Source organism: Tachyglossus aculeatus, unplaced genomic scaffold, assembly GCF_015852505.1.
Source record: "Tachyglossus aculeatus isolate mTacAcu1 unplaced genomic scaffold, mTacAcu1.pri scaffold_101_arrow_ctg1, whole genome shotgun sequence".
In the NCBI taxonomy this organism is placed as follows: Eukaryota; Metazoa; Chordata; class Mammalia; order Monotremata; family Tachyglossidae; genus Tachyglossus; species Tachyglossus aculeatus.
Window position 1 is genome coordinate 415,160 of NW_024044842.1, and position 27,341 is coordinate 442,500.

Sequence of the window (27,341 nt, forward strand, 5' to 3'; positions counted from 1 at the left end):
TCCCAAGCGCTTAGTCCAGTGCTCTGCACACAGGAAGCGCTCAATAAATACGATTGAATGAATGAATCAATGAATTTGTTAAGCGCTTAGTATGTGCTGAGCACTGTTCTGAGCACTGGGAGAGATAAAATAATAATAATAATAATAACAATGATGGTATTTGTTGCCAACTTGTCCTTCCCAAGCGCTTAGTCCAGTGCTCTGCACACAGGAAGCGCTCAATAAATATGATTGAATGAATGAATCAATGAATTTGTTAAGCGCTTAGTATGTACTAAGCACTGTTCTGAGCACTGGGAGAGATAAAATAATAAGAATAATAATAACAATGATGGTATTTGTTGCCAACTTGTCCTTCCCAAGCGCTTAGTCCAGTGCTCTGCACACAGGAAGCGCTCAATAAATACGATTGAATGAATGAATCAATGAATTTGTTAAGCGCTTAGTATGTGCTAAGCACTGTTCTGAGCACTGGGAGAGATAAAATAATAATAATAATAATAATAATAATAATAATAATAATAATAATAATGATGATGGTATTTGTTGCCAACTTGTCCTTCCCAAGTGCTTAGTCCAGTGCTCTGCACTCAGGAAGCGCTCAATAAATATGATTGAATGAATGAATCAATGAATTTGTTAAGCGCTTAGTATGTACTAAGCACTGTTCTGAGCACTGGGAGAGATAAAATAATAATAAGAATAATAATAACAATGATGGTATTTGTTGCCAACTTGTCCTTCCCAAGCGCTTAGCCCAGTGCCCTGCACACAGGAAGCACTCAATAAATACGATTGAATGAATGAATCAATGAATTTGTTAAGCGCTTAGTATGTGCTGAGCACTGTTCTGAGCACTGGGAGAGATAAAATAATAATAATAATAATAATAATGATGGTGTTTGTTGCCAACTTGTCCTTCCCAAGCGCTTAGTCCAGTGCTCTGCACACAGGAAGCGCTCAATAAATACGATTGAATGAATGAATCAATGAATTTGTTAAGCGCTTAGTATGTGCCGAGCACTGTGCTGAGCGCTGGGAGGGATCCAGGGTCATCAGGTTGTCCCACGGGGGGCTCACAGTGTGTGTGTGTGTGTGTGTGTGTGTGTGTGTGTGTGTGTGTGTGTGTGTGTGTGTGTGTGTGTGTGTGTGTGTGTGTGTGTGTGAATGACAGAGAGACGGAGAGTGTGTATGTGCTTAAAATAATAATAATAGTAATAATAATGATGGCATTTGTTAAGCGCTTACTATGTAAGCAGCACTGTGCTAAGCGCTGGGGGAGACACAACATGATCAGATTGTCCCACGGGGGGCTCACAGTGAGTGTGTGTGTGTGAATAACAGAGAGACGGAGAGTGTGTATGTGCTTAAAATAATAATAGTAATAATAATGATGGTATTTGTTAGGCGCTTACTATGTGCCAAGCGCTGTGCTAAGCGCTGGGGGAGACACAACGTGATCAGGTTGCCCCACGGGGGGCTCACAGTGAGTGTGTGTGTGTGTGTGTGTGTGTGAATAACAGAGAGACGGAGAGCGTGTATGTGCTTAAAATAATAATAGTAATAATAATGATGGTATTTGTTAGGCGCTTACTATGTGCCAAGCACTGTGCTAAGTGCTGGGGGAGACACAATGTGATCAGATTGCCCCACGGGGGGCTCACAGTGAGTGTGTGTGTGTGTGTGTGTGTGTGTGTGTGTGTGAATAACAGAGAGACGGAGAGTGCGTGTGTGTGTGTAGGTGTTTAAAATAATAATAATGATGGTATTTGTTAAGCGCTTACTATGTGCCAAGCACTGTGCTAAGCGCTGGGGGAGACACAACGTGATCAGATTGTCCCACGGGGGGCTCACAGTGAGAGTGCGTGTGTGTGTCTGTGTTTAAAATAATAATAATGATAATACTGATGGTATTTGTTAAGCGCTTACTATGTGCCAAGCACTGTGGGAATGCAAGGCGATCAGGCGCTTACTATGTGCACAGCACTGGCCTTCCCCACCCTGGGGGGTCTTGGTCCCCAAATTCCCCCACTCGGGGGGGCGGGGGAGGGTCTTTGCTCCCCCAATTCCCCACCCGGGGTGGGGGGGGGGGGTCCTCCAGCGCTCAGAACAGCGCTTTGCACATAGTAAGCGCCTAATAAATGCCATCGTCTTCCAGCGCTTAGCACATAGTAAGCGCTTAACAAATGCCATCGCCTTCCAGTGCTCAGAACAGTGTTTTGCACATAGTAGGCGCTTAATAAATGCCATTGTCTTCCAGCGCTCAGAACAGTGCTTTGCACATGGTAAGCGCTTAATAAATGCCATTGTCTTCCAGCGCTTAGCACATAGTAAGCGCTTAGTAAATGCCATTGTCTTCCAACGCTTAGAACAGTGCTTTGCACAGGGTAAGCGCTTAATAAATGCCATCGTCTTCCAGCGCTTAGCACATAGTAAGCGCTTAATAAATGCCATTGTCTTCCAGCGCTTAGAACAGTGCTTTGCACATGGTAAGCGCTTAATAAATGCCATCGTCTTCCAGTGCTTAGCACATAGTAAGCGCTTAGTAAATGCCATTGTCTTCCAGCGTTTAGAACAGTGCTTTGCACATGGTAAGCGCTTAATAAATGCCATCGTCTTCCAGCGCTTAGCACATAGTAAGCGCTTAATAAATGCCATCGTCTTCCAGCCCTTAGAACAGTGCTTTGCACATGGTAAGCGCTTAATAAATGCCATCGTCTTCCAGTGCTTAGCACATAGTAAGCGCTTAATATATGCCATTGTCTTCCAGCGCTTAGAACAGTGCTTTGCACATGGTAAGCGCTTAATAAATGCCATCGTCTTCCAGCGTTTAGAACAGTGCTTTGCACATGGTAAGCGCTTAATAAATGCCATCGTCTTCCAGCGCTTAGCACATAGTAAGCGCTTAATAAATGCCATCGTCTTCCAGCGTTTAGAACAGTGCTTTGCACAAGGTAAGCGCTTAATAAATGCCATTGTCTTCCAGTGCTTAGCACATAGTAAGCGCTTAGTAAATGCCATTGTCTTCCAACGCTTAGAACAGTGCTTTGCACAGGGTAAGCGCTTAATAAATGCCATCGTCTTCCAGTGCTTAGCACATAGTAAGCGCTTAATATATGCCATTGTCTTCCAGCGCTTAGAACAGTGCTTTGCACATGGTAAGTGCTTAATAAATGCCATCGTCTTCCAGCGTTTAGAACAGTGCTTTGCACATGGTAAGCGCTTAATAAATGCCATCGTCTTCCAGCGCTTAGCACATAGTAAGCGCTTAGTAAATGCCATCGCCTTCCAGTGCTTAGAACAGTACTTTGCACATGGTAAGCGCTTAATAAATGCCATCGTCTTCTAGCACTTAGCACGTAGTAAGCTCTTAATAAATGCCATTGACTTCCAGCGCTTAGAACAGTGCTTTGCACATGGTAAGCGCTTAATAAATGCCATCGTCTTCTAGCGCTTAGAACACTGTTTTGCACGTAGTAAGCGCTTAATAAATGCCATCGTCCTCCCACGCTTAGAACAGTGCTTTGCACATAGTAAGCGCTTAATAAATGCCATCATTATTATTATTATTATTATTCCTCCCCCTATTTCCCCCCTCCCCCACCCCCAGTTCTCGCCTCCCCCACTAGGGGGCAGTGCCTTCCTCCCCCACCCCCAATTCTCCCCTCGTCCACGAGGGGACGCTGTCTTCTTCCCCCAGTTTTCCCAGCCCAGCCCCCACCCCACCACTAGGGGGCGCTGTCTTCTTCCCCCAATTCTCCCCTCGTCCACTAGGGGGCGCTGTCTTTCTCCCCCCACCCCCAATTCTCGCCTCCCCCACTAGGGGGCACTGTCTTCCTCCCCCCACCTCCACGAGGGGGCGGTGTCTTCTCCCCCCAATTTTCCCAACCCCCCCCACACCACTAGGGGGCGCTGCCTTCTCCCCCCACTAGAGGGCAGTGTTATCCTCCCCCCACCCCCCAATTCTCCCCTCGTCCACAAGGGGGCGGTGTCTTCTACCCGAATTTTCCCGGCACCCCCCCCACCCCACCACTAGGGGGCGCTGTCCTCTTCCCCCAATTCTCCCCTCTCTTCCCTCCACGAGGGGGCGGTGTCTTCTTCCCCAATTTTTCCCAGCACCTCCCCACCCCACCACTGGGGGGCGCTGTCTCCCCCCCCCACCTGCAATTCTCCCCTCCCCCTCTAGGGGGCGCTGCCTCCCCCCCGCCTCCAATTCTCCCCTCCTCCCTCCACAAGGGGGCGGTGTCGTCTTCCCCAAATTTCCCCAGCTCCCCCCCAACCCCACCACTAGGGGGCGCTGTCTTATTCCCCCAATTCTCCCCTCCCCCACTAGGGGGTGCTGCCTTCCTCCCCCACCTCCAATTCTCTTCCCCCCCCACTAGGGGACTATGTCTTCCTCCCCCACCTCCAATTCTCCCCTCCCCCACTAGGGGGCGCTGTCTACTTACCCAAATTCCCCCCCCCCACACACACACTAGGGGGCGCTGTCTTCTTCCCCCCCACCCCCAATTCTCCCTTCGTCCACGAGGGGGTGGTGTCTTCCCCCAACTCTCCCCTCGTCCACTAAGGAGCGGTTTTCATCCCCTCCTCCCCCAATTCTCCCCTCGTCCACGAGGGGGCGGTGTCTTCCCCCAATTTTGCCAGCACCCCCCCAACCCATCACTAGGAGGCGCTGTCTTCCCCCAATTCTCCCCTCCCCCACTAGGGGGCGGCGTCTTCCTCCCCCACCTCCAATTCTCGCCTCCCCCACTAGGGGGCGGTGTCTTCCTCCCCCACCCCCAATTCTCGCCTCCCCCACTAGGGGGCGGTGTCTTCCTCCCCCAATTTTCCCAGCCCCACCCTCGCCCCCTAGAGGGCGCTGTCTTCTCCCCGCAATTCTCCCCTCCCGCACTAGGGGGCGCCGTTTTCCTCCCCGAATTTTCCCTCACCCCCCACGAGGGGGCGGTGTCTTCTTCCCCCAATTTCCCCCCTCCCACCCGCCAATTCTCCCTTCTCCCACGAGGGGGCGGTGTCTTTCTCCCCCAATTTCCCCCTCCCCCACGAGGGGGCGGTGTCTTCTCCCCCCAAATCCCCCACACACACTAGGGGGCGCTGTCTTTCCCTCCCCAATTTTCCCCTCCCCCCCGCTCCCCCCAATCCCCCCCCGATCCCTGATTACCCGTGATGGATGCCCCGGCGGGGTCGGGGCGGTGTAGTGAGCGCTCCCCGGGGCCCCCGTGCCGTCCTCCCCTCCCCCCGTGTCCCGGGCCCTTACCGGGGCGGGCGTCGCTTCCGGCGGGGCCCCGGGTGGGGGTGGGGTGGGGATGGGGGGCGTTGGCGGCGGCGGCAGGGCCGGGGCCGCGTGTGACGCAGCAGCCAAAGCCGCGGCGGCGGCGGCGGCGGCGGCGGGAGCGAGGCCACGCCCACCGGGGGGCCAGGCCCGCCAATCACGGGGACGGAACGGGGAACACGCCCACCGAAGGGGGGACACACCCGCCAATCACATGGAGGGAGCGGAGACCACGCCCGCCAATCGCAGGGAAAGAACGCGGGACGGGAGGGGAGGCCACGCCCCCTTTAGGGGCGGGGCGAGAGGGAAAAATCGCCCGCCAATCACAGGGAGGGCGAGGAGACCACGCCCGCCAATCACAGGGAAGGAACGCGGGACGGGAGCGGAGGCCACGCCCACTGAAAGGGCGGGGCACGAGGGGGATAACCGCCCGCCAATCAAAAGGAGAGAGCGGAGACCACGCCCACCGATCACAGAGAAGGAACGCCGTACGGGAGCGGAGGCCACGCCCACTGAAGGGGCGGGGCGCGAGGGGTTACCCGCCCGCAAATCACGGGACGGGAGCGGAGGCCACGCCCACTGAGGGGGCGGAGCCCGAAGGTGAAACCCGCCCGCCAATCGCAGGGAGAAGGGGAGATCACGCCCGCCAATCACAAGAAAGGAGCGCAGGACGGGAGCGGAGGCCACGCCCACTGAAAGGGCGGGACGCGAGGGGGATACCCGCCCCCCAATCAAAAGGAGGGAGGGGAGACCCCGCCCACTGAAGGGGCGGGACGCGAGGGGATACCCGCCCGCCAATCACAGAGAGGGAGCAGAGACCACGCCCACCAATCACAGGGAAGGAACGCGGGCCAGGAGAGAAGGACACGCCCACTGTAGGGGCGGGGCGCGAGGGGGATACCCGCCAATCACGGGACGGGAGAGGAGACCACGCCCACTGAGGGGGCACACCCGCCAATCACAGGGAAGGAACGCGGGACGGGAGAGGAGACCACGCCCACTGAAGGGGAGGGGCGCGAGGGGGATACCCGCCCGCCAATCACGGCACGGGAGAGGGGACCACGCCCACTGAGGGGGCACGCCCGCCAATCACAGGGAAGGAACGCAGGACGGGAGAGGAGACCACGCCCACTGAAGGGGAGGGGCGCGAGCCCGGAGTACCCGCCCGCCAATCACGGGACGGGAGAGGAGACCACGCCCACCGAGGGGGGCATGCCCGTCAATCACAGGAAAGGAAAGCGGGACGGGAGAGGAGGCCACGCCCACTGAAGGGGGCACGCCCGCCAATCACATGGAAGGAGCGCAGGACGGGAGAGGATGCCACGCCCACTGAAGGGGCGGGGCGCGAGAGGGGAATAACCGCCCACCAATCACGGGGAGGAAGTGGAAGCCACGCCCACGGAGGGGCGGGGCCCGAGGGGAACTCGCCCGCCAATCACGGGACGGGAGAGGAGGTCACGCCCCCCGGGAGGACAGGCCCGCCAATCACAGGGAGGGGAGACAGGCCCTCCAATCACGGGGAAGGAACGCGGGACGGACAGTAAGCGCTCAATAAATACGATTGCATGAATGACGGAAAAGTAAGCCACGCCCACCGCAGGGAACGCGTCCGGCAATCGCAGGGGAGAGGAGGCCACGCCCACCGAGGGAGGGGAAACACGCCCACCAATCACAGGAAAGGAATGCGGGGCGGAAATACACCCTCCAATCACAGGGAGGGATGGGAGGCCACGCCCACTGAGGGGGTGGGGCCCAAAGCGAAACGCCCGCCAATCACAGGGAGAGGGGAAGCCACGCCCACCAAGGGGGGAACACGGGCCTCAATCACAGGGAGAGGAGGCCACGCCCACCGATGGGGGAAACACGCCCGCCAATCCCAGGGGGGGAGACGCCCGTCAATCACAGGGAGGGAAAGGTGGCCACGCCCACCAAAGCGGGGAAAACACGCCCGCCAATCACAGGGCGGGAGAGGAGGCCACGCCCACCTGGGGGGGGGGGAACACACCCGCCAATCACAGGGAGGGAGGAGGCCACGCCCAAGGGGAACCCCCGCCAATCACAAGAAGGGAAACGGGGCCACGCCCACCGAAGGGGGCGCAGCCCTCGGGGAAACCACGCCATCCAATCACAGAACAGCGAGAAGAGACCACGCCCACCGAGAAATCACGCTGTCCAATCACGGAATGGCACAGGAGACCACACCCACAGAGGGGAGGGGGGTCAACGGGAAACCCCGGTCCTCGCCTCACAGGAAGTCGCACCCTCCCAAGGTGTGGGGAGGGGCAACCGGAAGCCCTTGGCTGCGGCTTTGTAGGTGACGTCATCGAGGGAGTCCGCCCCACCCCCTTCCGTCCGCGCAGGCGCACTGTCGATCCGTGAAAGGTGAGGCCGCTTTCCGTCGGCGCACATGCGCAGCTCCTCACCCTCGCCGTCTAACACGCTCGAGGCGGCGTGGCTGGAGCGCGGGCGCCTGCACACCAATGGGAGCCGGAAAGGCGCGCATGCGCACGATCCGAGAGTCCCGGCCGGGAGGCAAGCGCGCATGCGCATCCCGTTCACGTGGTCAGGGCCAGCGTACCGAAGAGAAGCACGCATGCGCGACCCGGTCAGGTGGTCGGGGAGCGAGAAGGAAGCGCGCATGCGCAGCCCGGGCCACGTGGCCCAGTCTGCTTGTGGGCCCTCACAGGGTAGTACAGCTCGAGGGACGAAGAGCAAAACGTTTATTACAGTGTAAAAACCCCTAAAATGGCGGGGCCGGGCCCCTCCCCCCACCCCACTCAAGCCCCTCCCCCTTCTTCTCCCCATCCCCCCTTCCCAGGATGCCTTGCGGCCTCATTTCCGGTTGGCCTGGGCCGTCCCGATCACGCACTGGTTCACCTGAGGGGAGAATAATAAGAATAATAATAATAATTAATAATTAATAACAACAACAATAATATCAACAGTGATCACTGTGGTAGATCCTCATTATCGTGGCTCAGTGGGTAGAGCCCGGGGACCGTCTCTAGATGTTGCCAACTCGTCCTTTCCCAAGCGCTTGGTCCAGTGCTCTGCACACAGTAAGCGCTCAATAAATACGATTGATTGATTGGGAGTCCGGGATTCACTCAGTCATTGAATCGTATATTACATCCATACTATTCTATTTATTTTATTTTGTTAATATGCTGTGTTTTGTCATCTGTCTCCCCCTTCCAGACTGCGAGGCCGATGTTGGGTAGGGACCAGCTCTATATGTTCCCCCTCTCCATCCCCCCACCGCCTTACCTCCTTCCCTTCCCCACAGCACCTGTATAGATGTCTATATGTTGGTACGTATTTATTACTCTATTTATTTTACTTGTACATATTTATTCTATTAATTTATTTTGTTACTATGTTTTGCTTTGTTCTCTGTCTCCCCCGTCTAGACTGCAAGCCCGCCGTTGGGTAGGGACCGTCTCTAGATGTTGCCGACTTGGGCTTCCCAAGCGCTTAGTACAGTGCTCTGCACACAGTAAGCGCTCAATAAATACGATCTGAATGAATGAATGAATGAGTCCGAGGTGGCGGGTTCTAATCCCGCCTCCGCCCCTTTCATTCAATCGTATTTATTGAGCGCTGCCCGTGCGCAGAGCACTGGACTAAGCGCTGGATAAAGGCTCACGGGTGAACGTCTTGTCGTCCGTCTCCCCCTTCTAGACTGCGAGCCCGCCGTTGGGTAGGGACAGTCTCTATATGTTGCCGGCTTGTATTCAGTCCATCGTATTTATTGAGTGCTTACCGTTTGCAGAGCACTGTACTAAGCGCTTGGGAAGTACAAGTTGGCAACACATAGAGACGGTCCCTACCCAACAGCGGGCTCACAGTCTAGACTTGTATTTCCCAAGCGCTTAGTACAGTGATCCACACTCAGGAAGCGCTCAATAAATACGATTCAATGAATGAATGAATGAATGAACGACGGCCCCGGGAAGGGAAGTGACCAGTCTAAGGTCGCTCGGACCCTGGGCGGAGCCGGGATGACCGTTATTATTATTTTTACGGTAGAGCCGGTATTCTTCTTCTTATTATTATTATTAGGGATGGCTATTATTATTATTACGGTAGAGTCGGGATTATTCTTATTATTATAATGATGGTATTTGTTAAGCGCTTACTATGTGCAAAGCACTGTTCTAAGCGCTGGGGAGGTTACAAGGTGATCGGGTTGTCCCACGGGGGGCTCACGGTTTTCATCCCCATTTTCCAGATGAGGGAACTGAGGCCCAAAGAAGTCAAGTGACTGGCCCAAAGTCACCCAGCTGACAGTTGGTGGAGCCGGGATTGGAACCCATGACCTTCTAGACAGTCTTCTAGACTGTGAGCCCCCTGTTGGGTAGGGACCGTCTCTATATGTTGCCAACTTGGACTTCCCAAGCGCTTAGTACAGTGCTCTGCACACAGTGAGCGCTCAACAAATACGATTGAATGAATGAATGACCTCTGACTCCACTGAGCCACGCTGCTTCTCCGCACCATTATTATGGCGTTTGTCAAGCGCTTCCTACGTGCCGAGCGCTGTTCTGCGCGCGCAATTCGAACCCGGGACACCCCCCCCCCCCCCGCCCCACCGCGCCCCAGGGGCCCCGAGGACTCACTTTGGAGGCGAAGCGGAGCGAGTTGAGCGACTCGGAGAAGTTCTCCTCCAGCGGGGAGATGTTGACGAACATCAGCCTGGGGTCACGGCCGGAAGGGGAGGGGGAGGATTAGAACCCAGGACCCTCCCCCGGGCCCCCTCCCGCCCGCCCCCGTGCCAACTCACGTCTTGGCGCTGCCCCCCAGGGAGTTCTGCAGCAGGTAGGTGAGCTTGCTGTTCCTATAGGGCACGTGCTGCTCCTGGAAAGTGGAAAAAGATCATTATTATTAATAATAATTAATAATTAGTAATGATGATGATGGTATTTGTTGAGCGCCGGCTATGGGATAGGCACCGTACTAAGCAGTGGCTCTTTCCACTGAGCCACGCTGCTTCTCCGACTTCCCAAGCGCTTAGTACGGTGCTCTGCACACAGTAAGCGCTCAATAAATACGATTGAATGAGCGCTTAGTACAGTGCTCTGCACACAGTAAGCGCTCAATAAATACGATTGAATGAATGAATGAATGCCTAGTACAGCAGAAGCACTGTAGAAGCAGCGTGGCTCAGTGGAAAGAGCCCGGGTTTTGGAGTCAGAGGTCATGGGTTCGAATCCCGGGCTCCGCCAGCTGTCAGCTGGGTGACTCCGGGCAAGTCACTTGACTTCTCTGGGCCTCAGTTCCCTCATCTGGAAAATGGGGATGAAGACTGCGAGCCCCACCATGGGACAACCCGATCACCTTGTAACCTCCCCGGCGCTTAGAACAGTGCTTGGCACATAAGCGCTTAACAAATACCATTATTATTATTATTATTATTATTACTACTCTGGGTTGGAGACCAGCCATTTTACATGACATCATTTTAGATCCCCATGTTACAGAGACTAATGATAATAATAATCATTAATAATAATAACGACGATGATGGTGGTACTTGTTGAGCTCCAACTATCGTATCTGCCCCAGTGCTTAGAACAGTGCTTGGCACAGAGTAAGTGCTTAATAAATACCATACCACCATTATTATTATTACTACTATCATTACAATTATCATTATCATTTCTATTATCATTATTCTGAATCATTATCATTACATCTGCCCCAGTGCTTAGAACAGTGCTTGGCACATAGTGCATGCTTAACACAACACATACCATTATTATTATTATTATTATTATTATTATTATTATTCTACTCTGGGGTGGAGACCAGCCATTTTACATGACATCATTTTAGATCCCCATGTTACGGAGAATAATTATAATAATAATAATTAATAATGATAATGATGATGACGATGGTACTTGTTGAGCGCCGACTATCGTATCTGCCCCAGTGCTTAGAACAGTGCTTGGCACATAAGTGCTTAACAAATACCATTATTATTATTATTATTATTATTATTATTACTACTCTGGGTTGGAGACCAGCCATTTTACATGACGTCATTTTAGATCCCCATGTTACAGAGAATAAGGATAATAATAATAATTAATAATGATAACGATGATGACGATGGTACTTGTTGAGCGCCATCGTATCTGCCCCAGTGCTTACAACAGTGCTTGGCACAGAGTAAGCCCTTAACAAATACCATACCACCATTATTATCATTACTATTATCATTATCATTACTATTATCATTTCTATTATCATTATTCTTAATCATTATCATTATATCTACATACATAGTGCATGCTTAACACATACCATTATTATTATTATTATTATTATTATTATTATTATTGGTGTCTTCCACCAGCGCTTCAAACAGTGCTTGGCACCTAGAAAGCGCTGAACAAATACCATCATTATCATCGTATCTGCCCCAGCGCTTAGAACAGTCCTTGGCACATAGTGAGCGCTTAACACGTACCATTATTATTATTATTGTTGGTGTCTCCCCCAGTGCTTCAAGCAGTGCTTGGCACCTAGTAAGCACTTCACAAATAACATCATTATTATCGTATCTGCCCCAGTGCTTTGACCAGCGCTTGGCACAGAATAAGCGCTTAACAAATACCATACCATCCTTATTATCATTACTATTATGATTATTATTTACCATCATCATTATCATTACTATTATGATTATTATGTACCACCATCATTATTACCATTAGATTATTACTAACCATCATCATTACCATTATGATTATTACCAACCATCATCATTATTATCATTACCATTATGATTATTTACCGTCATCATCATTACCTTTATCATTACTAGTAGCATTATTATGATTATGATTTACCATCATCATTACCATTACTACTATCATCATCATCATCAATTGTATTTATTGAGCGCTTACTGTGTGAAGAGCACTGTTATTTACCATCATCATTATGGTGATAATTATCATTTACCATCATATTATCATTACTATTATCATTACCATTAAGATGATGATTATTTACCATCATCATGATCATTACCACTATCATTACTACCATGATGATTATTTACCATCATTACCATTATCATCACCATTATGATTACCATTATCATGACTATGATGATGACGATGATGATTTACCATTACTATTATCATGACTATGATGATGATTCACCATTACTATTATCATGACTACTATGATTATGATGATTATTTACCATCATCATTATTATCATTACTATTATCATTACCATTACTGTTATGATTATTATTTACCATCATCATTATTATCATTACTATTATCATTACCATTACTGTTATGATGATGATCATTTACCATCATCATTATCACTATCATTACCATTACTGTTATGATGATGATCATTTACCATCATCATTATTATCGTTACTATTATCATTACCATTACTGTTATGATGATGATCATTTACCATCATCATCATTCTCGTTACTATTATCATTACCATCACTCTTATGACGATTATTTACCATCATCATTATCATTACCATTACTGATATGATGATGACTATTTACCATCATCATTATTATCATTACCATTACTGATATGATGATGATTATTTACCATCGTCATTATTATCATGACTATTACTGTTATGATGATGATTATTGACTATCATTACCATTAGGATCACCATTATTATGACTATTACGGTTATCATTACCATTACTGTTATGATGATGATCATTTACCATCATCATCATTATCATTACTATCATTACCATTACTGTTACGATGATGATGATTTACCATCATCACTATTATCATCACGATCATCATTACCATTACTGTTACGATTATTATTGACCATCATGATCACCATTATCATGACTGTTATCATTATGACGATCATTTACCATCATCATTATTATCGTTACTATTATCATCACCATTACTGTTATGATGATGATTATTTACCATCATCATTATTATCGTTACTATTATCATCACCATTACTGTTATGATGATGATTATTTACCATCATCATTATTGTTACCATTATCATTACCATTACTGTTATGATGATGATTATTTACCATCATCATTATCGTTACTATTATCATTACCATTACTGTTATGATGATGATTATTTACCATCATCATTATCATTACCATTACTGATATGATGATGACTATTTCCCATCATCATTATCATTACCATTACTGATACGATGACGATTATTTACCATCATCATTATTATCATGACTATTACTGTTATAATGATGATTATTGACTATCATTACCATTTTGATCACCATTACTATGCCTATTACTATTATCATTACCATTACTGTTATGATGATCATTTACCATCGTTATTATCATTACTATTATCATTACCATTACTGTTATGATGATGATGATTTACCATCATCATTATCATTACCATTACTGTCATGATGTTTCCATCATCATTATTATCATTACCATTACTGTTATGTTGATGATTACTGACTATCATTACCATTATGATCACCATTATTATGACTATTACTATTATCATTACCACTACTGTTATGATGATGATTTACCGTCATCATTATCATCACCATTACTGTCATGATGATGATTAATGTTTCCATCATCATTATTATCATCACCGTTACTGTTATGATGATGATTATTGACTATCATTACCATTATGATCACCATATTATGACTATTACTGTTATCATTACCATTACTGTTATGATGATGATCATTTGCCATCATCACTATCATTACCATTACTGTTACGATGATGATGATTTACCATCATCATCATCATCATCACGATCATCATTACCATTACTGTTACGATTATTATTGAACATCATTACCATCATGATCACCATTATCATGACTGTTATCATTCTGATGATGATGATGATGATGATTTACCCTGACTAGGATCATGACTGTTATGATGACGGTGATGATTACGACTAGTCATCACGACCATTATCGTGACTACCGTCATGACGATGACGATGATGATGATGAGGAGGAGGAGGACGCCGACTATGGTGGCGAGGGAAGCGGACCCACCTTGTTGGCGAGCGCCATGATGACGAGGCCGAGGGCGGAGAGGGAGGAGTTGATGGCCTGGGTCTCCCGCAGCCGGTGGCCGCCGTCGTCGTCGTCGCCGCCGCCGCCGTGCTGGACGCCCCCGAGCCGCTCGCTGCCGGCGAGGTCCACCATGCTGAGGGTGGCCCGGGTGCGGATCCCGCGGTCCGGGTGCTCCCCGCAGATCTGCAGCTGGAACAGGCCGTGGCTCCGCGACGAGTGCGCGTTCTGGGCCGTGCGGGCCACCGCCCGACGCGCCCGCGCCGTCCTCAGCAGCTCCTCCACCTGGGACACACGCGGGCGGGGGCTACTTACTGAGCGCCCGGCCCGGGGGAAAGTGCTCCACCGCCACCTCCTTGTCGCGCCTTCTAGGCTTCATCGCTTCCAGTGCTTGGCACACAGTAAGCGCTTAACAAATACCATAATAATAATAATCATCGTCATCATCAATCGTATTTATTGAGCGCTTACTGCGTGCAGAGCAGTGGACTAAGCGCTTGGGAAGTACATATAGAGACAGTCCCTACCCAACAGTGGGCTCAATAATAATAATAATAATCTCCAGATGATTCACTATAACGATGCCATCGATCCTGCAAACTATCACTTCATCACACAACTCTTACCTAGTGCTTTGCATATAGCGAGCGAGCGCTTAATAAATGCCATTATTATTATATCTTCCATAATCACAGAACTCTTACCTTTATTATATCTTATATATATATATTTATATATATATATATATATATATATATATATATATATATATATATATATATATTATGGCACCTACTATACTTCATCACTTCCAGTGCTTGGCACACAGTAAGCGCTTAACAAATACCATAATAATAATCGTCATCATCAATCGTATTTATTGAGCGCTTACTGTGTGCAGAGCACTGGACTAAGCGCTTGGGAAGTACAAATTGGCAACATATACAGTCCCTACCCAACAGTGGGCTCAATAATAATAATAATAATCTCGAGATGATTCACTATAACGATGCCATCGATCCTGCAAACTATCACGTCATCACCCAACTCTTACCTAGTGCTTTGCATATAGCGAGCGAGCGCTTAAAAAATGCCATTATTATTATATCTTCCATATTCACAGAACTCTTACCTTTATTATATCTTATATATATATATATATATATTATGGCACCTACTATACTTCATCACTTCCAGTGCTTGGCACACAGTAAGCGCTCAACAAATACCATAATAACAATAACAATAATAATCATCGTCATCATCAATCGTATTTATTGAGCGCTTACTGTGTGCAGAGCACTGGACTAAGCGCTTGGGAAGTACAAATTGGCGACATATAGGGACAGTCCCTACCCAACAGTGGGCTCAATAATAATAATAATAATCTCCAGATGATTCACTATAACGATGCCATCGATCCTGCAAACTATCACGTCATCACACAACTCTTACCTAGTGCTTTGCATATAGCGAGCGAGCGCTTAACAAATGCCATTATTATTATATCTTCCATAATCACAGAACTCTTGCCTTTATTATATTATATATATATATATTATGGCACCTACTATACTTCATCACTTCCAGTGCTTGGCACATAGTAAGCACTTAAATACCATAATAATAATAATCTTATATATATATTAGGGCACCCACTATACTTCATCACTTCCAGTGCTTGGCACATAGTAAGCACTTAAATACCATAATAATAATAATCTTATATATATATTAGGGCACCTACTATACTTCATCACTTCCAGTGCTTGGCACATAGTAAGCACTTAAATACCATAATAATAATAATCTTATATATATATATATATTATGGCACCTACTATACTTCATCACTTCCAGTGCTTGGCACATAGTAAGCACTTAAATACCCTAATAATAATAATCTTATATATATATATTATGGCACCTACTATATACTTCATCACTTCCAGTGCTTGGCACATAGTAAGCACTTCAATACCCTAATAATAATAATCTGCAGATGATTCTGATCCTGTAAACTATCACGGCATCACACAACTCTTACCTTGTGCTTTGCATATAGTGAGCGCTTAATAAATGCCATTATTATTATATCTTACATATATTATGGCGCCTACTATACTTCATCACTTCCAGTGCTTGGCACACAGTAAGCGCTTAACAGATACCGTAATAGCAATAATAATAATAATCTAATAATCCGATTGACTCTCTGATCCTCTCTAGTCGGTTTATTTTATTTTGTTAATATGTTTTGTTTTGTCCTCTGTCTCCCCCTCGTAGCCTGTGAGCCCGCCTTCGGGTAGGGACCGTCTGTTACAGTGTGCTCTATTTATTACTCTATTTATTTATTTTACTTGTACATATCCATTCTACTCATTTTATTTCGTTAATATGTTTTGTTTTGTTCTCCGTCTCCCCCTTCTAGCCTGTGAGCCCGCCGTCGGGTAGAGCCCGTCTCTCGATGTTGCCAACTTGTCCTTCCCAAGCGCTTAGTACAGCGCTCTGCACACATGTACGTATATATGTTTGTACCTATTTATTACTCTATTTTATTTGTACCTATTTATTCTATTTATTTTATTTTAATATGTTTTGTTCTGTCCTTTGTCTCCCCCTTCTAGCCTGTGAGCCCGCCATCGGGCAGGGCCCGTCTCTAGATGTTGCCGACTTGTCCTTCCCAAGCGCTTAGTACAGCGCTCTGCACACATGTATGTATATATGTTTGTACCTATTTATTACTCTATTTTATTTGTACCTATTTATTCTATTTATTTTATTTTAATATGTTTTGTTCTGTCCTTTGTCTCCCCCTTCTAGCCTGTGAGCCCGCCATCAGGTAGGGACCATCTCTAGATGTTGCCGACTTGGACTTCCCAAGCGCTTAGTACAGCGCTCTGCACACATGTATGTATATATGTTTGTACCTATTTATTACTCTATTATATTTGTACCTATTTATTTTATTTTGTTAATACGTTTTGTCCTCCGTCTCCCCCTTCTAGCCTGTGAGCCCGCCGTCGGGCAGGGCCCATCTCTCGACGTTGCCGACCTGTCCTTCCCAAGCGCTTAGTACAGCGCTCTGCACACATGTATGTATATATGTTTGTACCTATTTATTACTCTATTTTATTTGTCCATATTTATTCTGTTTATTTTGTTAATACGTTTTGTCCTCCGTCTCCCCCTTCTAGCCTGTGAGCCCGCCGTCGGGCAGGGCCCGTCTCTCTATGTCGCCGACCTGTCCTTCCCAAGCGCTCAGTCCGGCGCTCTGCCCACGGTAAGCGCTCGATCAATACGATTGATGACGACGGTGACGACCCTCTGATCCCCCGGGTGCCCCCGCCGAGGGTGGGGGGGGGGGGGAAACCGAGGCCCGGAGGAAGGGGGGACGGCGCCCACCTCCTCCAGGCTGCCGACGGGCACGCGGCGGGCGTCGACGGCGGTGACCTCGCGCCCGTCGGGCCCGGCCCGGCGGAGGTGGCAGGGGGCGGCGGGCGCCGGGCCCAGCAGGTCGCGGACGGTCTCGTTGTAGACCTCCAGGAAGGCGGCGGCGAAGGCGTAGCGCCAGCCCTGCCCGCGCAGCGCGCCCGCCGCGCCCAGGAGGTGCCGCACGGCCCGGGGGATCAGCCCCTCCGCCCCGGCCTCGCCCTCCATGGTGTAGGTCTTGCCGCTGCCCGTCTGCCCGTAGGCGAAGATGCAGACCGGGTAGCCGTCCAGCGCCGACTGGACCAGCTGGGCGATCTCCTCGAACACCTGGTCCTGCCCGCTGCCCGGCGGGAAGACGCGGTCGAAGGCGAAGTCGTGGCGGGCGGAGGCGGAGGCGGAGGCGGAGGAGGCGCCCGCCGCGGGCCGCGCCAGGCTGAGGCGGGCGGGCGCGGGGAAGGCCAGCAGGCCCGGCCGCTGGGCCGGCTCCCCGGGCAGCGCCGGGCGCACGCGGCAGAACACGCGGATGTTGCCCTTCAGCTCCTGGACCTGGTCGTGGAGACGCCGCCGGGACATCTCCAGCCCGTGCAGGCGCTCGCCCTGGGCCGCCAGCTCCGCCCGCAGGGCCGCCGCCTCCGCCAGGCTGGACGCCAGGGACGCCTCCGCCGCCGACAGCTGCGCCTGCGGGAGGGGGCGGGTCATTCCTTCAGCCTGTTTCTTTTACAGGGATGACCATCACGGCATTCGTTAAGCTCATTCATTCCATCGTATTGATTTAATTCATTCATTCATTCGTATTTATTTTATAATAATGGCATTTATTAAGCTCATTCATTCATTCATTCGATCGTATTGATTGGATATAATTCATTCATTCAATCGCATTTATTTTATAATAATGGCATTTATTAAGCTCATTCATTCATTCATCCAATCGTATTGATTTGATGTAATTCATTCATTCAATCGTTTTTATTTTATAATAATGGCATTTATTAAGCTCATTCATTGAGTTGATATAATTCATTCATTCAATCGTATTTATTTTATAATAATAATAATAATAATGGCATTTATTAAGCTCATTCATTCATTCATTCGATCGTATTGATTTGATATAATTCATTCATTCAATCGCATTTATTTTATAATAATGGCATTTATTAAGCTCATTCATTCATTCATTCGATCGTATTGATTTGATGTAATTCATTCATTCAATCGTTTTTATTTTATAATAATGGCATTTATTAAGCTCATTCATTGAGTTGATATAATTCATTCATTCAATCGTATTTATTTTATAATAATAATAATAATGGCATTTATTAAGCTCATTCATTCATTCATTCGTATTTATTTTATAATAATAATGGCATGGATTAAGCTCATTCATTCATTCAATCGTATTGATTTGATATAATTCATTCATTCAATCGTATTTATCTTATAATAATTATGGCATGTATTAAGCTCATTCATTCATTCGATCGCATTGATTTGATATAATTCATTCATTCAATCGTATTTATTGTATAATAATAACAATGGCATTTATTAAGCTCATTCACTCATTCATCCGTATTTATCTTATAATAATAATGGCATGTATTAAGCTCATTCATTCACTCAATCGTATTGATTTGATGTAATTCATTCATTCAATCATATTTATCTTATAATAATAATGGCATTTATTAAGCTCATTCATTCATTCAATCGTATTTATTTTATTATAATAATGATAACAATGGCATTTTTAAGCTCATTCATTCAATCGCATTTATCTTATAATAATAATGGCATTTATTAAGCTCATTCACTCATTCATTCGTATTTATTTTATAATAATAATGGCATGGATTAAGCTCATTCGTTCATTCAATCGTATTGATTTGATGTAATTCATTCATTTAATCGTATTTATCTTACAATAATAATGGCATTTATTAAGCTCATTCATTCATTCAATCGTATTTATTTTATTATAATAATAATAACAATGGCATTTTTAAGCTCATTCATTCAATCGTATTTCTTTGATATAATTCATTCAATCGTATTTATCTTACAATAATAATGGCATTTATTAAGCTCATTCACTCATTCATTCGTATTTATTTTATAATAATAATAATAATAATAATGGCATGGATTAAGCTCATTCATTCATTCAATCGTATTTCTTTGATATAATTCATTCAATCATATTTATTTTATAATCACAATAATGGCACTTATTAAGCTCATTCATTCATTCATTCAATCGTATTTATTTTATGATAGTAATAATAATAATACTGGCATTTATTAAGCTCATTCATTCATTCAATCGTACTGATTTGATATATTTCATTCATTCAATCATATTTATCTTATAATAATAATAATGGCATTTATTAAGCTCATTCATTCATTCATGCAATCGTATTTATTTTATAATAATGGCACTTATTAAGCTCATTCATTCATGCAATCGTATTTATTTTATAATAATAATGGCATTTATTAAGCTCATTCATTCATTCAATTGTATTTATTTTATAATAATAATAATAATGGCATTTATTAAGCTCATTCATTCAATCGTATTTATTTTATATAATTTATTCATCCAATCGTATTTATTTTATAATAATAATGGCATTTATTAAGCTCATTCCTTCATTCATTCAATCGCATTTTATAATAATAATGGCATTTATTAAGCTCATTCATTCATTCACTCATATTATTTTATATAATTCATTCATTTAATCGTATTTATTTTATAATAATAATAATAATGGCATTTATTAGGCTCGTTCATTCATTCATTCAATCATTTATTTTATAATGATAATAATGGCATTTATTAAGCTCATTCATTCAATCGTATTTAGTTTATATAATTCATTCATTCAATCATATTTATTTTATATAATTCGTTCATTCATTCAATCATATTTTATATCATTCATTCATTCAATAGTATTTATTTTATAATGGCAGGTTATTAATTGTATTTATTGAGTGCTTACTGTATGCTGTATCTATACTGTGTATATATGTATGTATTTATTACTCTATTTCATTTGTACATATTAAGTCTATTTTATTTTGTTAAAATGTTTTGTTTGTCTCCCCCTTCCAGACTGTGAGCCCGCTGTCGGGTAGGGACCGTCTCTAGATGTTGCCAACTTGGACTCCCCAAGCGCTTAGTCCAGTGCTCTGCACCCAGTAAGCGCTCAAAAAATATGATTGAATGAATGAATGAATGCAGAACACTGTACTAAGCGCTTGCGAAGGACAAGGCGGCAACATCTAGAGAAGCAGCGTGGCTCGGTGGGAAGGGCACTCATTCATTCATTCAATCGTATTTATTGAGTGCTTACTGTGCGCAGTATATATACTGTGTATATATGTATGTGTTTGTATGTATTTATTAGTGTTTGTATGTATTTATTACTCTGAATGCAGAGCACTGTACTAAGCGCTTGGGAAGGACAAGGTGGCAACATCTAGAGAAGCAGCGTGGCTCAGTGGAAAGGGCACTCATTCATTCATTCAATCGTATTTATTGAGCACTTACCGTGTGCTGTACATATACTGTTTGTATTTATTATTCTATTTTATTTGTACACATTTATTCTATTTATTTTATTTTGTTAATATGTTTTGTTGCCTGTCTCCCCCTTCCAGACTGTAAGCCCGCTGTCGGGTAGGGACCGTCTCTAGATGTTGCCAACTTGGACTCCCCAAGCGCTTAGTCCAGTGCTCTGCACACAGTAAGCGCTCAATAAATACGATTGAATGAATGGTCATGGGTTCAAATCCCGGCTCCGCCAACTGTCAGCTGTGTGAACTTGGGCAAGTCACTTCGCTTCTCTGGGCCTCAGTTCCCTCATCTGTAAAATGGGGATGAAGACTGTGAGCCCCCTGTGGGACAACCTCATCATCTTGTAACCTCCCCAGCGCTTAGAGCAGTGCTTTGCACATAGTAAGCGCTTAATAAATGCCATTATTATTATTATTAGGTCAGTCATTCATTCATTCAATCGTAATTATTGAGCGCTTACTGTGTGCAGAGCACTGGACTAAGCGCTTGGGAAGGACAAGGTGGCAACATCTAGAGAAGCAGCGTGGCTCAGTGGAAAGAGCCCGGGCTTTGGAGCCAGAGGTCATGGGTTCAAATTCCGCCTCCGCCACTTGCCTGCTGTGTGACCTTGCACAAGTCACTTCACTTCTCTCTGCCTCAGTTATCTCATGTGGAAAATGGGGATGAAGACTGTGAGCCCCCCCGTGGGACAACCTGATGACCTTGTGACCTCCCCAGCGCTTAGAACAGTGCTTTGCACATAGTAAGCGCTTAATAAATGCCATTATTATTATTATTATTATAACGACGATGATGGTCTTGGTTCATTCATTCATTCGTATTTATTGAGCACTTACTGTGTGCACAGCACTGGACTAAGCGCCAAGCACTGGGGGAGAGACAAGGTCACCGGGTTGCCCCCCATGGGGCTCACTGTCTGCACCCCCAAGTTAATAATAATATTTATTTAATAAATATAACACACTATAATAATATATAATTAATATAATAAAATAATAATATTTGTTTACTTGTACGTATCTATCCTATTTATTTTATTAATAAGTTTGGTTTTGTTCTCGGTCTCCCCCTTCTAGACTGTGAGCCCGCTGTTGGGTAGGGGCCGTCTCTAGATGTTGCCAACTTGGGCTTCCCGAGCGCTTAGTACAGTGCTCTGCACCCAGTAAGCGCTCAATAAATACGACTGATTGATTGATTGATGACGATGATGACACTGGTTCGGCGCTAACTAGGTGCCAAGCACTGGTCCAAGCACTGGGGGAGAGGCAAGGTCATCGGGTGGCCCCCCATGGGGCTCGCTGTCTTCAGCCCCATGTTGATAATAATAATAATGATGATAATAATAATGATGATGACGACATCCATGCTAATAATAATGATAATAGTGATGATGATGATGACATTGGTTCGGCGCTAACTAGGAACCAAGCACTGGTCTAAGCGCCGGGGGAGAGACAAGGTCAATGGGTAGCCCCCTCCATGGGGCTCACTGTCTTCATCCCCATGTTAATAATAGTAATAATAATAATAATAATAATAATAATAATAATAATAATAATAATGACGATGATGACATTGGTTCGGCACTAACTAGGTGCCAAGCACTGGTCCAAGCACTGGGGGAGAGACAAGGTCATCGAGTGGCCCCCCATGGGGCTCGCTGTCTTCATCCCCATGTTGATAATAATGATAATAATGATGATGACATCCATGTTAATAATAATAATAATAGTGATGATGATGGCATTGGTTCGGCGCTAACTAGGTGCCAAGCACTGGTCTAAGCACTGGGGGAGAGACAAGGTCAACGGGTGAACCCCCCATGGGGCTCACTGTCTTCATCCCCATGTTAATAAAAATAATAGTAATGATGATAATAATGATGATGATGACATCCATGTTAATAATAATAATAGTGATGATGATGACATCCATGCTAATAATAATAATAATAGTGATGATGATGGCATTGGTTCGGCGCTAACTAGGTGCCAAGCACTGGTCTAAGCACTGGGGGAGAGACAAAGTCAATGGGTGACCCCCCCCATGGGGCTCGCTGTCTTCATCCCCATGTTAATAATAATAATAATGATGATAATGATGATGACAACATCCATGCTAATAATAATAATAGTGATGATGATGGCATTGGTTCGGCGCTAACTAGGTGCCAAGCACTGGTCTAAGCACTGGGGGAGAAACAAAGTCAATGGGTGACCCCACCATGGGGCTCGCTGTCTTCACCCCCATGTTAATAATAATAATAATAGTAATGATGATAATAATGATGATGATGACATCCATGTTAATAATAATAATAGTGATGATGATGGCATTGGTTCGGGACAGACTAGGTGCCAGGCACTGGTCTAAGCGCTGGGGGAGAGACAAGGTCAACGGGTGGCCCCCCATGGGGCTCGCTATCTTCATCCCCATGTTAATAATAATAATAATAATAATAATAATAATAATAATAATGATAACTATGATGATGATGATGACATTGGTTCGGCGCTGACTAGGTGAAAAGCACTGGTCTAAGCACTGGGGGAGAGACAAGGTCATCAGGTTGCCCCCCATGGGGCTCACTGTCTTCACCCCCATGTTAATAATAATAATAATAATAATAATAATAATAATAATGATGATGACGACATTGGTTCAGGACTGACTAGGTGCCAAGCACTGGTCTAAGTACCGGGATACAAGATCAGCAGGTTGTCCCACATGGTGTTCATGCTCTTATTCCTCATTTTAATAATGATAATAATAATAATAATGGTATTGTTTAAGCCCTGACTAGGTGCCAAGCACTGTTCTAAACACTGGGGGAGATCCAAGGTCAGGGGTTGGCCCACATGGGGCTCACGCTCTTAATCCCCATTTTAATAATGATAATGATAATAATAATAATAATAATAATGGTATTGTTTAAGCCCTGACTAGGTGCCAAGCCCTGTTCTAAACACTGGGGGAGATCCAAAGTCAGGGGTTGGCCCACATGGGGCTCACGCTCTTAATCCCCATTTTAATAGTGATAATAATAATGATAATAATAATAATAATGGTATTGTTTAAGCCCTGACTAGGTACCAAGCACTGTTCTAAACGCTGAGGGAGATCCAAGGTCAGCAGGTAGTTCCACATGGGTCTCACGCTGTTAATCCCCATTTAAATAATGATAATAATGATGATGATAATAATAATAATAATGGTATTGTTTAAGCCCTGACTAGGTGCCAAGCACTGTTCTAAGCGCTGCGGGAGATCCAAGGTCAGCAGGTTGGCCCACATGGGGTTCATGGTCTTAATCCCCATTTTAATAATGATGATGATGATAATAATAATAATAATAATAATAATAACAATAACAGTATTGATTAAGCCCTGCCTAGGTGCCAAGCCCTGTTCTAAGCACTGGGGGAGATCCAAGGTCATGCTCTTAATCCCCATTTTAATAATGATAATAATAATAATAACGGTATTAAGTGCTTACTAGGTGCCAAGCCCTTTTCTAAGCACCGGGGGAGATCCAAGGTCAGCAGGTTGGCCCACATGGGGTTCATGCGCTTAATCTCCATTTTAATAATGATAATAATAATAATAATAATAACAATGTTATTGTTTAAGCCCTGACTAGGTGCCAAGCCCTATTCTAAGCGCTGGGGGAGATCCAAGGTCAGCAGGTTGGCCCACATGGGTCTCATGCTCTTAATCCCCATTTTAATAATAATAATAATAATAATAACAATAATAATAACGGTATTGATTAAGCCCTGACTAGATGCCAAGCACTGTTCTAAGCACTGGGGGAGATCCAAGGTCATGCTCTTAATCCCCATTTTAATAATGATAATAATAATAATGGTATTGATTAATCCCTGACTAGGTGCCAAGCCCTGTTCTAAGCACTGGGGGAGATCCAAGGTCAGCGGGTTGTCCTACATGGGGCTCATGCTCTTAATCCCCATTTTAATAATGATAATAATAATAATAATAAAAACAGTATTGATTAATCCCTGACTAGGTGCCAAGCCCTGTTCTAAGCACTGGGGGAGATCCAAGGTCAGCGGGTTGGCCCACATGGGACTCACGCTCTTAATCCCCAATTTAATAATGATAATAAAATAATAATGGTATTGATTAAGCCCTGACTAGGTGCCAAGCCCTATTCTAAACGCTGGGGGAGATCCAAGGTCAGCAGGTTGGCCCACATGCGGTTCATGCTCTTAATCCCCATTTTAATAATGATAATAATAATAATAATAAAAACGGTATTGATTAATCCCTGACTAGGTGCCAAGCCCTGTTCTAAGCGCTGGGGGAGATCCAAGGTCAGCGGGTTGGCTCACATGGGGCTCATGGTCTTAATTCCCATTTTAATAATGATAATAATAATAATAATAATAATAGTATTAAGTGCTTACTAGGTGCCAAGCATTGTTCTAAACGCTGGGGGAGATCCAAGGTCAGCGTGTTGTCCCACATGGGGCTCATGCTCTTAATCCCCATTTTAATAATGATATTACTAATAACGATAATGATATTATTAATAATAATAGCATTGTATAAGCCCTGACTAGGTGCCAAGCACTGTTCTAAACACTGGGGGAGATTCAAGGTCATCAGGTTGTCCCCCGTGGGACGCACAAGTCTTCACCCCCATTTGACAGATGAGGGAACTGAGGCCCGGAGAAGTGAAGTGACTGGCCCAAGGTCACCCGGCTGACAAGGGGCGGAGGCAGGATATAATAATAATAATAATAATAATAATAATAATAATAATAATAATAATAATAATGGCATTTATTAAGCGCTTACTATGTGCCCAGCACTGTTCTAAGCGCTGGGGAGGTTACAAGGTGATCGGGTTGTCCCACGGGGTGGGGGGCTTACAGTCTTCATCCCCATTTGACAGATGAGGGAACTGAGGCCCGGAGAAGTGAAGTGACTGGCCCAAGGTCACCCAGCTGACAGGGGGCGGAGGCGGGATTAGAACCCACGACCCATCCACCCACCAAGTCCGGGCCCTGCGGCTCAAAGCAGCGTGGCTCAGTGGAGAGAGCCCGGGCTCTGGAGTCGGAGGTCGTGGGTTCGAATCCCGGCTCCGCCACGCGTCTGCCGTGTGACCCGGGCCGAGTCACTTCACTTTTCTGGGCCTCGGTCGCCTCATCTGTGGAATGGGGATAAGAGTGTGGGCCCCGTGTGGAACAGGGACTGCGTCCAGCCTGATCCAATTAACCTGTATCTGATTAATCGGATTAATTGGATTAAGAGGAAGCAGCGGGGCTCGGTGGAAAGAGCCCGGGCTTTGGAGCCGGAGGTCCTGGGTTCAAATCCCGGCTCCGCCACTTGTCGGCTGGGTGACTTTGGGCGAGTCGCTTCACTTCTCCGGGCCTCAGCGACCTCATCTGGAAAATGGGGATTAAAACTGCCAACCTGATCACCTTGGAACCTCCCCAGCGCTTAGCACATAGTAAGCGCTTGGCAGATACCGTTATTATTAATTCTCTGGGCCTCGGTTCCCTCATCTGTCAAATGGGGATGAAGACTGTGAGCCCCCCCGTGGGACAACCTCATCACCCTGTATCCCCCCAGCGCTTAGAACAGTGCTTGGCGCGTAGTAAGCGCTTAACAGATGCCACATCATTATTATTATTATTATTGTGAATGTCCCCCGAGGGATACGTTTGTACGTATTTATTACTCTATTTATTTATTTTACTTGTACACGTTTATTCTATTTATTTTATTTTGTTAATATGTTTGGTTTTGTCGTCCGTCTCCCCCTTCTAGACTGTGAGCCCGCTGTCGGGTAGGGCCCGTCTCTAGATGCTGCCGACTTGTCAATCAATCAATCAATCAATCGTATTTATTGAGCGCTCACTGTGTGCAGAGCACTGGACTAAGCGCTTGGGAAGTCCAAGTCGGCCACGTCTAGAGACGGTCCCTACCCGA

The 27,341-nt window shown here is 45.7% G+C and overlaps 2 protein-coding genes across 2 annotated transcripts in view; both read right to left on the reverse strand.

Moving 5' to 3' along the window:
- Window positions 1-5,223, reverse strand: part of PHF1 (PHD finger protein 1) — a 53,715-nt gene extending 48,492 nt beyond the window's left edge. Inside the window, exon 1 of the mRNA XM_038742184.1 lies at window positions 5,159-5,223. The gene's annotated coding sequence lies outside the window, so the exon portion shown is untranslated. The remainder of the gene's footprint in view (window positions 1-5,158) is intronic.
- Window positions 5,224-8,058: 2,835 nt separating this feature from the next.
- The window catches only part of KIFC1 (kinesin family member C1), a 41,199-nt gene continuing 21,916 nt past the window's right edge, over window positions 8,059-27,341 (reverse strand). The window contains exons 7-11 of the mRNA XM_038742185.1: window positions 17,762-18,466; window positions 14,339-14,641; window positions 10,053-10,126; window positions 9,889-9,964; window positions 8,059-8,146 (exon numbers count right to left, since the gene is read on the reverse strand). Of these exons, the coding sequence (XP_038598113.1) occupies window positions 8,102-8,146; window positions 9,889-9,964; window positions 10,053-10,126; window positions 14,339-14,641; window positions 17,762-18,466 (1,203 nt within the window). The 3' untranslated portion in view covers window positions 8,059-8,101. The remainder of the gene's footprint in view (window positions 8,147-9,888; window positions 9,965-10,052; window positions 10,127-14,338; window positions 14,642-17,761; window positions 18,467-27,341) is intronic.